Source organism: Castanea sativa, chromosome 1 (assembly GCF_040712315.1).
Source record: "Castanea sativa cultivar Marrone di Chiusa Pesio chromosome 1, ASM4071231v1".
Taxonomy (NCBI): domain Eukaryota; kingdom Viridiplantae; phylum Streptophyta; class Magnoliopsida; order Fagales; family Fagaceae; genus Castanea; species Castanea sativa.
Window position 1 is genome coordinate 76055104 of NC_134013.1, and position 13308 is coordinate 76068411.

General features: G+C 34.0%; 1 protein-coding gene across 1 annotated transcript; it reads right to left on the reverse strand.

The window, feature by feature from the left end:
- Window positions 1-6547: 6547 nt before the first annotated feature.
- On the reverse strand, window positions 6548-12472 carry LOC142621054 (protein arginine N-methyltransferase PRMT10). The gene is made up of 8 exons (XM_075794374.1): window positions 12089-12472; window positions 11294-11486; window positions 11081-11186; window positions 10059-10248; window positions 8426-8611; window positions 8023-8106; window positions 7260-7479; window positions 6548-6865 (listed from the first exon to the last, which is right to left on the reverse strand). The coding sequence occupies exons 1-7, from the start codon at window positions 12305-12307 to the stop codon at window positions 7303-7305; spliced, it is 1155 nt and encodes a 384-aa protein (XP_075650489.1). The 5' UTR covers window positions 12308-12472; the 3' UTR covers window positions 6548-6865; window positions 7260-7302.
- Between the last annotated feature and the right edge of the window lie 836 nt (window positions 12473-13308).

Here is a 13308-nt window from a genome sequence, read left to right on the forward strand (position 1 = left end):
TCTCAGTTTCCTCTGACTCAATCTTGAAGCAAGATGCAATGGTGGCCATATGTCCATTATTTTCCTCCAAAAAAAAAAAAAAAAGCAACTAGTGGTCAAATATAGCACCAAAGCCACCTTTGGCATAAATCCTAAGACATTCCAATGTGTTTCAAAATCCAAAAACGTGCATACAAATATGATGGGCTGCTAAAAATAAAAAATCTACACATTCTGTATCATTGTATAACAAACATCAAAAGCACCACTGTAATGTATGAATCTAGAAACAAAGCCATTAATCTAAAAACAGATAATAAAAAAACAAAAAACCAGATGAAGCCACCAATCCAGATCTATATTTCTAGCAACTAAACAAAACTAAGATTTGAGGTACAATTGGCAACAATGGAGGGTCCCCTTCAATTTTTTTTTTTCACACGTGAAATCTAAATAGAACTCTATTAATGAATATATCAACAGAGTTGTTTATCATGTTTATGTTATTTTGGTTGTAACAGATAATGTTGTTTTCGCGGGAAGAGATAAAAACAAAAGAAAATATATTGATAATTTGTTTTTTATTTTATCTCAATTGCTTAAATGATAAGAAAAAATGCTTAAAATGCTTAAAGGAAATTCACATTCCTACTGAAAGGGGATTAAAGGGAGAATGCTGGTTCTCTTCGCATCTGATTCCCTAATGTGATTTGCAACCAAACATGGAAATCTTTAAACATTATTGAGAATTTTAAAATATTATCATGTACCAAACACCACATTATTGTGTTTCTAAAAAGACTTTATAAGGTGATAATTAGATCCCTTTTTTCTTGTTTAAACCAGTCCTCTTTTTATTTCTTTTGGTTGAAGTTCAAATATCACTTTTTGCCAGCTATCATTTATTTTTTTTTTTTTTCCGTATTATGTTGCTTGGAAGCAAAAGACTCGTTTAGACGCGAAGGAACACATTGCAAGCTTTTTTAAGTTTTAACAACCACAGAGCATAAGGCACAGAGTAGGAATTAGGATCGCAGAATCAAATACGATTAGCAAATATGTACTCATGATTGATAGGACAATTTCGTTGGCCAAATGGAATATGGAAAGATGCCTAATCCTCTCATTACGTTGCTTCTTATGTACATTGTACATGATGATCTCTCTGACTATTGCTCACCAATATTTCACCTTGTTACATCTTTGTTAGGACCTTTGTGGTCTTGTCACAAGTCTTGGGATCTAAGACAATTCACATCTCATTTTTGCCAATTTTTGAAAGGAAAAAATAAAATAAAATAAATTTATTTAAACTACTTACTTTTTAAATATACCCACACTAGAGAGAATAAAACTCTAAAAAAAAAAAAAAAAGGGATAAAATATGTTACGGTAACTAGGATATGAACCAGGATGCTATTGCGAAATGTGAAGATAGTTTAGACTATTCTAGTTGACTAGGTTGGGCCTGATTCGAACATTAGAAGGGGAAAAGAATTTGAGGACTAATTTTTTGCTTACTTTTATCATTATTGATCATCTTACCCCTTTAAAGTTTAAATACAATAGGAATATAGGCGGATAATAACAATTAAATTTGAAATCAAACCAACTGATAATAATCCTACAGGTATTATCAGTTGGTTTGATTTCAAATTGATATTTCAATAATCCTATAGCCTAGGCTTTTGTTAAGATAATTCTATCGCTAAGCCTAAATTCAAATAACAATTCATCCAAATTCAAATAACCTAATTCAAATAGCAATTCATCCACCATATCATCCGAGTCATTACAAAAGAAGTTAATATTTTTCCGGTATTGGCCGTAATGAGAAAATATAACAAATTAGACATTAAACTAGTATGATGGTACCAGTACTTCTCTAAAATGTACCAGATAAAATATTAGGTTATATTGGCCTGCGCTGAGGTTAGTTCGGTCGTTTTGGTTGATATTGGTGTTTTGGCCCGTGCAATAAAAAATTTTAAAAAAATTGTTAAAAAATATGTTATTTAATCTAAATTAGCTAATATATAGGGTTAATGTACTTAGGCTAATATCTAGGCTTATAAAATATGTGAATTTTAAATTTTAAGTGAATAAATATAAAAATTATTTAATTCATACTTATTCAACCGATACTAAAATATTTCATTCTCTCTCACTAAACTGAAACACCTCAAGTAAAAAATTGACTCCCTCGGTCGTAACAAACTAATTATAATAAATGAATCACTGATTTTTTTATCAATTTGCCGGGTGAAAGCTAGCTGGATGAAGCATAGCTTTTGTATGCTAGCAATAGTTTGGCTAAAAAAATATGATATCAATAATCGGCTGTGAATGCTCGAAATCTTAATTGGTTTTTGACCATATAATCATGAAATAAGTGAATATATTTCGGCAGGGTGCCACAGCTTATGCAGTAATAGTCGAATGGCACAAATTGTTCAAGAACATGTACGCCATTGTTGATGGATCATTATCTCAAATTTAATTTTTACATTGGAAAACTTGTTTACCAACTACTACTAGAACAAGAACTTGCTGTAAGGAGAGGTCTTCATTTTGGTTTGTGTTTCCCAGAAGTAATTTTAGAGAGAGATTCAACTAAGATAACGAAGAAAACTCCATTTGTACAAGTGAACTTTTCCCAAAGTCCCGAGAATCGAGATATTCATGTTTATTATTATAGATCATTATTACTTCATGAAAGTTCATACAAGTGAAAAAATGCAGGCATCAGTTAGTACAAGAATTGGCAGGTTACGAAATTTTAGTAACAATTAGCAAAGTGCTATCTTTCTCCCCCTATTCTCTTCAATGCATTGCCTGGATACTCTACAAGTGAGCAAGGCTCTTTTCACATTTGCATTGAAAATCAATACCCAGTTGAGAAACAAGAAGTACATTACTAAACAAGAAGAAACAAAGCAAGAAAGATGTCATATTTATATTTGAGTTACATGGATCTCATCATTCGATTCATACCTTAGTTGGCTGGATGGGAAAAAATCCAAAGAATCAAAACACATAGAATCAATACAAGTGGAATAATGTGAATGGCATTCTCTCCTGAAGACTTGCGATAGAGAGCAATATCTTTTTTTGTTGCATCAGAAATGGAGTTATACATTGGCAAGTCACAGGAAGTCGCAGCCTTCAAAGGTGGGGAGTCCATAGCAGGAGGCAAAAGGTTGACCAAGAACTCATCAGAAGCTCGAGATGTGCTTGATGACCTGTGCATTATGGAGGAAAAAATATAGAAGGAAGAAGGAAGCAACGCAGCAAAGAGAGATAAAGAAGAAAAGCCAAGACCTACCTCATCTTATAGAAAGGTCAAGTGGGGAAAAAATAGAGATTTTCTTGTAATCTTTGGAGGATTTTTTTAAAAGAATCAAAGCCTAAAGTTAAGGAAATACAACTTATCTTGCGGAGCCAACAATGTGTAAAGACTAAAGAGAGGATTAAGTGCGTGGGCCTTAGACTTTTCATGGGTTGACTATTGAATTTATATATATGTTTTGAGCTTGAATGGTAGTACAAGTTAGGATGTAAGCTTTGTTTTGAAGCAGCCTTACAGAGTAGTTAAAGGCATGCTTGTTCATGTGATATAGAAATCTAAAAAAAGAATCATTAAAAATAAAAATAAAGGCCGTGTGGGTTTGGAGATTGCAAGAGATAGTTAATAGTTATCTGTAACAGTAGGCACATAAGAAGTGTGATTGATTACCCACGATTTCTATCAAGTCAGATTATCAAATAGTTTTTAAGTGCATATATGATAACAGAAAAGAAGGCACTCTTTAATCTATAGCTCTCCAGTCAATCCCTTTCTCTTTTTCCTTTCTTTTTTTTTTTTTTTTTTTTTTTTGGACTGATTTTTTCCTTTCTTTCTTTCTTCTTTTGTTTTATTATTTTTTTTTTATGCAATCATTTCATTTGAAAATGTGGAAAAGATGGTAGGGAGACCAAAAAGAGCTTTTCCAAACCTAAACCTAAACCTATTAAATTTTATGAATTCCATTCCAAACTCATCTCATCTATATTTTAAAAACCCAAATTCATCGGTTTATCTTACCATGAATCAAATCAAATTAACCTTAAATTATAGGCCCCAAAATATTATTTTACAAAATTTAAGTATTAGTACACACTTTACACTATCTAGATAACATTTTAACAGGGAAAGAGAGGCAAACTTACTTATATTAGAAAAATCCTAGTTTTTTTTTTTTTAAGAAAATTAATAATAGAGATATTTTAGTGATTTAAATATATAATTAAGTCGGGTGCTTACCGTATTAAAAGTAAAGACCAAACACTTCCCAAAACTAGGAGCTTTTCAATATAGTGCTTTAAAAGCACCAAAAATACAAAATAGATCTACAATAACACAAAACCACAACAAAAATCACTCACATCCAATGATGTATTTTGTATTTTCACATATAACATGCTATAGTAAACTTTCAATCATGCATGTCTTCTGTAGTCTGTAACTCATCTATTAAAAAATCATTTTTCATTTTATCCCTCTCTCTCTCTCTCTCTCTCTCCTAATAAAACACTCAACATTTCTGTGTCATCAATTTGTGCTCTCTCTCTCTCTCTCTCTCTCTCTGTTTGCTTATCATTCTTCCTGTCAATGATGCCGAAGGCCATTGCAAGTGAGGTGGAGTAAGCATTCTCATAGATCGTCGGGAAGGAGTTGTTGTTTACGGTGGACGAGTCAAGATGGGTCACAATGTTGGAAGGTTGCTTGCGGGTCAAGGTTTTAGTTGTCATCAATGCAAGGTGGTGGTGAAAAAAACAGCAGGATTGATTTTGTGTTATGAACCTTTTCTCTCTCATCAAATCTTGGTTGGGATTGATTTTGTTGTTCTTGTTGTGACTTTTTTTTAGAAGTTTTGTTTGCAGAGAAAATATATAAAAATAATTAATTAAATTATTTTAATATGATATATAGTGTAAAATGAGGATGGAATGTAGAGTATGTTGTAAAAGTGGAAATGTAAAATGGATAATTGACTCTTTGGAGAGTTAAAATACTTTTTTTCTTTTCTTTTTTCAGATGATCAAATAAGAATGCTTTAATGGATTTAAAAATATGAATCCAGGCCCACCTCAATCTTTAGTTACCCTTCTTAATTTTTTGATATATGTCTACATAAATAAAAAAAATGGTAAATTTTTTTTTAGAAAAAAGTTTGATGTTGGTAAATCGGCAACAACAAAGTTATCTATATCAAATGAAACAGACTCCATCCAAGCTAAAAAAATGGGTAAATTATGTATATGGTCTTTTTTTTTTTTCTTTTTTTTTTTGAAACAGTATATGGTCTCAATCCTTTACCCCATATTTTAATTTGTTCTCTAACCATTAATTTGTCAATTTGGTCTCTAACATTTCAATGCCATGTCAATTTAGTCTCTGGCTCTTTGCCATTAAATAAAAAATTATTTTATTGCTACATCAAAGGAAATTAATTTTTTATTTAGCCGTCAATCCCGTAAGCAATTTCCTTCTAAAAGATAATGACATGAACTAAATTGACACAATATGAAAATGTTATGGGCCATATTGACACAATTTATATATTAGAGACCAAATTAAAAGTATAAAAGATAAGAAATAAATACATAAATTACCCTAAAGTATATTCAGCAAACATCGTTAGAACTTAAAAGTCTCTTCGTATTTTCTGTTTCTTTTTCCCCCTAGCCTGCGAGAAAACCCCTTCGTATAACTATAAGTTCTGAAATAAAACTTAGCTCCAGTACGTGTAGGTTGTTTGGTGCTTTGCGTGAAGAGAATTTATGAAACGTTATATCCAATCAAGCTTTGGTCTGTTGAAGGAGGAATAGATCCAATAAAGGGGGAATATTCTTGAAGCTTTGGTCTCTTCACGCTTGTCCTTTTGCATATTGCAACTCCAACGTTTGAACGCAAACCCAGCTCTTCATCCAAAAACTCAACCCCTGAAATAAATCGCCATAGAGGCATAAGACTACACCCCAGAAATCTGCAGCCATCGCCCAATCCAACACCATCACCCTCACCTTTTACCACCAAGTCAGTGCTAAGTGGCGCACCACCACTTGCTTCCTCCATGGCACCTTCAGCACCCTCAATCATTGCCCCCATGGGCTATCAGGTTTCTCTTGGTACAGGAAAAAAAAGGGAACAAAAGAAAAAGGAAACAGGAGAGGGTGTTTTTAACATCATTTGCTGACATAATTTATTACACAAGTTGCAGGAGCTGCTACTGCAAGTTTCTCCTAGTTTCCATGTGCAAGAGACACTTTATAGTTAAAAAATATATTTAAAAAACAAACTTAAAACTAATTGCATTATTGGGGTACTAATTTTACTAGGAGTCTCCCTTTTTTCCTCTGAGAAAATGGTAACTGTTGTCACAAGAGCTTGTAAGACTTGCAGCCATGGAAGACAACCAAATGTTCACTTCGAATCCAGTATGGCGATTCCTTCCCAACAAAGGTTATCTGTTGTGCTATAAACATTTGTATACAATTACAAACCCATAAAGAGAAGATTGCAGGCTTTGACAAAATCCTGATGAAGTTGATATCTAACTTTTCATTACAATCGCAACATTACAACAAAAATAGAACATTCCAGCCCATCAAAAAAAAAAAAAGAACATTCCAGAGGAAAAAATGGCTGCAAAACTTCCAGGAACTCAAGAGACATGATAAATAGGACCAGCTAAATCTTAGAAACCATTCAGCACTGAAACATATCTCCTGGAAATGTTCCTTACATTCAGATTCCAGACACTGGAAACTAGAAAAAATATTGCAGTAACTTCTTATAAAAAAACTACAAAAGAAAATCCAAAAGATTGTCGTACATGCTCATCTGCAAACAAATCATATATAGATTGTCAGGTTCCAATAAAGAACATTATATTCAGCAATTTATATTATATGCCAAACACATACTAGAGAATTTTGAACCACAAGCTCATGCTCACACACATCCAGAAGCACCCAACCTTTCTCAACAGTAATAGGTCTACAACCTATAGAATCAATTTCTGAATTCAGGATGGCCGAATTATTTTCTTAACATTTACTTGTAGTTTCATATGATCAGGGGGAGGGGGGGGGGGGGGGAGAGAGAGAGAGAGAATCAGACTAAACCAAACATTTGGGTCAGCTATATTCTTGCATGCAAAGGAGATCATGGCAATATAAACACATTATGTCATGAAACTTGTAACATCAAGGAGGTAATACTGTAATAGATGTACCTTTGATTATGTTAAAACCAAAGTAAGCTATCTATCTTCTTTCTCACTCTATGTAGTACTTCTTATTGAAAGCTGGTAGTACATTGCCAGAACACTGTCTGACCTCACAGCCAAGCTCAACCTCCATGAGTCTATGATTTTCCTTAGAGCGAATCATTAAGAAAGAAAATTTTAAATTATCCCCTTCAGTGACACGAATTGTAGGATTCACAAGGAAAACCTGTCCAATAAACAAGAGGATAGACTTAGAAGATTAATGGAGACTGTAACTAAAGAGGACAAATGCAGCATCATCCTGCATTTTCAATGCATGCAATGAACAGGCTTTAAGTACTCTTTAAGTAAAGCTTTATGAAAAGAAGATACCACAAAATTGTTGGGATCTTTTAAAAACCAAATAATGTCCATTATGAAACTCAAAAAATGCATTTGTCCATCATTTGGTTGATAAAGAATGAGCCCTAACATACAGTAAAACACCTTTGAAAGTACAGTATACCATATAGTTCATGATGCATATTTTACCGACTCAAAAGTTTATCTTTTATAGCCTACTACCTGAAAACTAAAAGTAGAGTAGACCATATAACAGTTGAATGTGCAAAGAATGGCCCACTAGGGCTTTGTTTTGACACCCAAAAAAAAATCCCAAATTTTCCTAAAAGAACTAACTTCATCAGATAATTTTTTTTCCTATATTTAAAAAAGAAATAAAATTTAAAGGAAGAAGTCTTCTTCTTTTTTTGCTATTGGTTGCTCATACCTGTTGGCCCCAATGTGTCCCATTATCAAAGCTCGGGGCAGTCGTCAACTCAATCTCTTTCTGAGCTGGGTCCTCCCTCCTTCCCTGGTGCATCGCCAAAAGGAGAGAAAACATAGTATTATATTAACCTGCAGATGGTTTGGGGTCCTAGGATGCATAACAAAAAGGGACACTAAGAGTCCGTTTGGATAGAACTTATTTGCTGAAAACTGAAAACTGAAAACACTGTACAAAAATAATTTTTTAATGTATAAAAAGTACTGTTCATCCGAAAAAGTACTGTTCATTGGCCTAAAATCACTGTTCATGGCCAATGAACAGTGACACATGCGCGTGGAAAAAAAAAAACGGCCAGACATGGATGCAACTGTGCTATCCAAACGCCCTCTAAATATCAGCTCACCCGAAAATGAACATCAAACCATCCTCCAAAACCGCAGAACCTTGTGTTCTCTAGAGTTATTGATGATGAAATGTCTGATCTGACTTTCAGGATGTCATCCACAGTGGCAGTTAAACAATCAATTTCCTTTACTAAAGCAGCTGTCCCGATAACTTGATGTGGATGAAGGTTGTTCCACAATGATGTCTGCAGAAATTTAATGTCATACATTTTAAAATCCACCAAAAAGAATCATATCTTACTCTGACAAAGGTGAGCATTGCTTAGATGTCATGCTGCATCCCCAAGTATTAACAGCGACATGATTTATACAATTCAGATAAGATAGTAATGTTGATTGCTTTTGAAGGATTTGATTCATCATGATTGATGCTTATTAACGCCAATTGGTGCCATTAGATAGATCTGATTGCAATTTGAATTTAATTTCCATGTATGATGAAATCTCATTATAATTTTATTTTCTTTCCATGTTTGATATAATTTGGGGACTTTATCTAAAGGGCCCAATGTTCACTATTGTAACGAAGCAATTAATAATCAATTAATGAAATTTGGTGCTAATTCCTAGCAAGCCTAGGTGCCGATTCCTTGGTTCCTATCATGCTTGGTGTTGATTCCTAGGTCCTATCCATTTGTCTTATTCTTCTTTTGCTTCCCGACAAACACAAGTCTCCATCTCAGAGTTTATGGTCTTGCATAAAATAGGCTCGGAAGAAACTTTAGCAAGCTATAATAATTCACAATTCAACATACAAAAAGAACCCAAGATCCCATTTGGATGTGTGATTCAGAAAATCCAAATAAAGCCATCAATTTAACCCAAATCCAGAAAAATTATCATTTAAATCAATCATCCGTAGAGCAGATAGTTCAATTGTCATAATCTCTTAAGTGAAAGAGCAATAGAATAGATTAGAAATGAAAAATTACACCTTACCACCCTAAACTATACCTCATATTACACTTTGCACTCTACTTTTCAAATGCATGTTTTGCACCCTAAACTATGGCCCTTGTTACACTATGCACCCCGGTATTAAGTTTACTATTAACTTGGATAGAAAAATATGGCATCACGTGAAAAAACCTAATTGCCTCTCTTCTCAATCCCTTAAAAATAAAGGAGAAATTACACTTTACCACCCTAAACTATCTTCGTGATTACACTTTGCACCCTAAACTTTGAACTTCCGTCCAAGTTAAAAGCAAACATTACATTGTGGTGCAAAGTGTAACAAGGGCCATAGTTTAAGGTGAAAATCACACATTCGAAAATCTTAGGGTGCAAAGTGTAATATGAGATATAGTTTAAGGTGATAAAGTGTAAATTCCCTATATTAGAAAAAAAAAAAAATGGAATGCTTGGGGGGAGGCAGGGGTGTCCAATAATATAGGTATCTTTTGCCTTTGAGTACCTCTGCAAAAGGAGGGTTGTGGTAAGTTGACTAACAGCATAAGATCTAGAACTATTAGTTTTATTAAGGCGAGTTTAGTCCGCATAGACCATCAAATACAACTTTATCCAAATTTCACAGTTATGCAACACCATGAGAGAGAGAATAGAGAGAGAGACAATCTAGTTGTCAGTTTCTGAGATGAAAGTTAATAAATAAACAAATAGAGAACTAACCTGTAGATAGTATTTCTTTTGCTCCTCAGAGAAAGGTTTTGTGAGAACACTCATATCAACGCCATAACAAGTTTTTGTCTCGTTTGTGAAATGATGCCAATCATCCATAGCTCCCTCATAGTCACTTATTTTTTTCTCTGCCAATCCAGTCCTAATAGGTGCCATCCACATGCGGGCATGACTAGGGTACCTGTGAAATCCCAAATTTTCCAAGGTCAGACAAGAAGTCTCAGAAAAGACCACTTGAAACCATTCAAAAATTAATAGATTCATAGCACTCCCAACAAGGTCAACTAAAACCATGAGCAATAATTCAATAATTTCCATTGTTTAATTCAATTAATTATTTTGGAAAATTCTAAGACAACATACAAGTTATTCCCAACACAAACAAAAGAATAATTCATAAATTGAACCAAAGGGCAAGCAAACAGTATAATAAGAGATTGGCCAAAAGAAAGTCCAGATGGACAAGACAACCATAACCAATAAATTGTATCACAAGTCTCAATGTCATCATAGCTATGATCTAGCAACTATTGACACGAGTATCCAGTCCCTCAAAGACATTTTGACTAATAGAGCAATTCCCCATAATTTGCAAAAGAGGACAGAAGAACATATTTGCATGTACAAATGAAAGTTCAAAAGAGATTAAGAACTCACCATGGAACTACCTTAATGGTATAAGCATAGTGTTTGTGTGAATTAAATGTGACAGTTGATAACCAACGCCTTATACATGTGAAAAATCTTATTTTACAGAAAATAATATCTTCTTGATAATACAAGTCTCAAAAGCTTGCTCATCGTGAAACCATGAGTACTCAAAAACAGATGTTCATGTTTGAAATGCTGGTGTCTTGCTATACTTAAGTGGGGCAAATCAGCAAGCTAACTATGATGATAATTGCAGTAGCAGCGCTAGTAGGACAACAACAAAAGATAGGGTAAGGCAGAATCACAAGTGATTAAACGAAGCAAACAACTATTAAAATGTGTAAACGAATTGCAACAGTTACATGATTCCCGTTGGCTTCAGCCATCGGTCACGCGCACATATCACCGAATCAAACATGGATTCACGAAGAAGAAAGTATCCCATCCACTCTGAGATAATCACATCAACTGCACATTCATGAATACCTATACTTAGACCCATGGCATATAAGACATACCCATTATGATCTTAAATTAAACTATACAGTAACAAGTAATAAGGTAATCACGCTAACCTTTCTCTGGCAATGTAACATCCTCCATAGAGCCCTCAATCACTTCAACCACACCTTCCAAGTTATTTGCTTTTACAAGCGCACGCGCATGTTCTGACATCTTAGTTGCTTCCACTGCATAGACCTTTCTCGCACCTGCTTGTGCCGACCAAATTGCAAGAATGCCACTCCCAGTTCCCACATCCAACACAGTCTTTTCCACAAAATTCACCAAATTAATCCCAATTATATCTCAAATACACACACAAAAATCAAAACTATTCAGACATTCTATCCCAAAGACTGATTCACAGTAAATAACTAGAACTCATCACAGATTTCAAAATTCCTTGTCTTGATTGCCAAACAGACACACACACATTATTTAATTTGTGCTTTTACTTTGTGTATAGTTTGAATTACATTCAATGCTGATTTAGAATGGGTTAAAACGCTACTAAAGGCATCAATTACACCTAAGTTCCTTCAAAAGGAAGGACAAAAATTCATTATATTTGGCAAAAGAAAAGCATTAACCCTCAACTTTCATAGAAAGTAGAAAACAGAAAACAGAAAACAGGGAAAAAAAAGAACAAAAACTACAGCTTTCTTCTTCCAATTTGTTTCCCAAATAAATAAATAAAACCTCAACCCCACCATACCAATACTCGTTCAAACCAAGCTCAGCTCATCAATAAGTTAAAAAAGCTTCAATCTTTTATTCTGGGTCCAGAACAGAAGTCCCCCAGAAACCAAACAGACCAAAATAAAAGAAAAACAGAAACACATAGAGAGTGGTGACCAAAGATAGCTTACCTTTCCTTTGAAGTGATGCTTGTTTTGGAAGACGGAGTTGTAGTAAGCGTCCATGCGGACACGATCAGAAAGCATCTCCTTCTGGTGGTAGAGAAAAGCGTAGGTACAGAAGTACTGTGCAAAATCCAATTCCTTGTCCACCACAGGCACAGGAGCTCCTCCTCCATTACTGGCTCCGCTTCGGTCCCCCGCCACGACGCCGTTTTGGTAGCTCCCCATGTCACTGCTAAAACACTAGAGGCGCTACCAAAGAAGAGACAGAGACAGAGACAGAGAGACAGAAGAAACTTTGGGTTGATAGTTTGAATAAATTTGATTTCTTTCTTAGGTTTAGGGCAACATTGGTTGCGACGACTTGGGCTGCGTTGTTGGTGAGTGGTGAGTTCAAAAGTTTGTTTTTTTCCCAAAAATAATAATGCTTGCCATGTCAGCGCCACGTTGGAACTTAAGGTGGTCCACGGATATTTAAAGGTAGACCCCACCTTGGCCTTGCAATAAAATTTGGTCTTTCTTTTATTTGTTTGTACTTTTTGTATGATGTTATCTATCCATTTATCTATACTACTATTTAAGGGCTTTCCTGTTTGGATTCTTATTTTTTTAGTTCAAAAATACCCTTACAGTCCTATGTTTAAATAGAGACAAAACTAAAGGACAATTCGGTAAAAACTCATTTTTTTAGTTCAAAATTACCCTTATAATCATATGTTTAAGTAGAGACAAAACTAAAGGACAATTTGGTAAAAATGTTACTTTAACACCCACTAAAACATTACCTATAAAATTGGATAACTTTCCTGTTAATTTTCAAATTACTTTATCCACTCATAAATTTGATTTTCAAAATAAAAATTATATATATAAAATAAAATAAAAACACATTTTTTTCTACAAAATAAAAATTATATATATAATAAAAAACATAGATATTTTTTTTTTGTTACAGCCTATGTTTAAGTAAGGGCAAAACTTGATAAAAATACTTCTTTAACTTCCACGTAAAACACTATCTACAAAATAGGACTACACTCCCAGTACACTCACGTTGGTTTTCAAACTCAATTTGCTTCTTCTTCAGTTTTCCAATTCTCTCAATTCTATGTTTTCAAACTCTTTTCACCTACCTCTTTGCTTCAGATTTCACTACAAACAACAAAAACAACAGATAGATTTGAGATAAACTATTTCTTAGATCAAATCTCAGCCCTCTCTATCTCTGA

Excerpts from the sequence above, each read along its gene's own strand:
- LOC142621054 (XM_075794374.1), bottom strand. The coding sequence starts at position 12,307 with ATGGGGAGCTACCAAAACGGCGTCGTGGCGGGGGACCGAAGCGGAGCC. Across the intron at positions 11,487-12,088 it reads AGCATCACTTCAAAGGAAAG|ACTGTGTTGGATGTGGGAAC; the intron begins GTAAGCTATCTT and ends TTTGTGGAAAAG. Across the intron at positions 10,249-11,080 it reads CTGAAGCCAACGGGAATCAT|GTACCCTAGTCATGCCCGCA; the intron begins GTAACTGTTGCA and ends GGGATTTCACAG.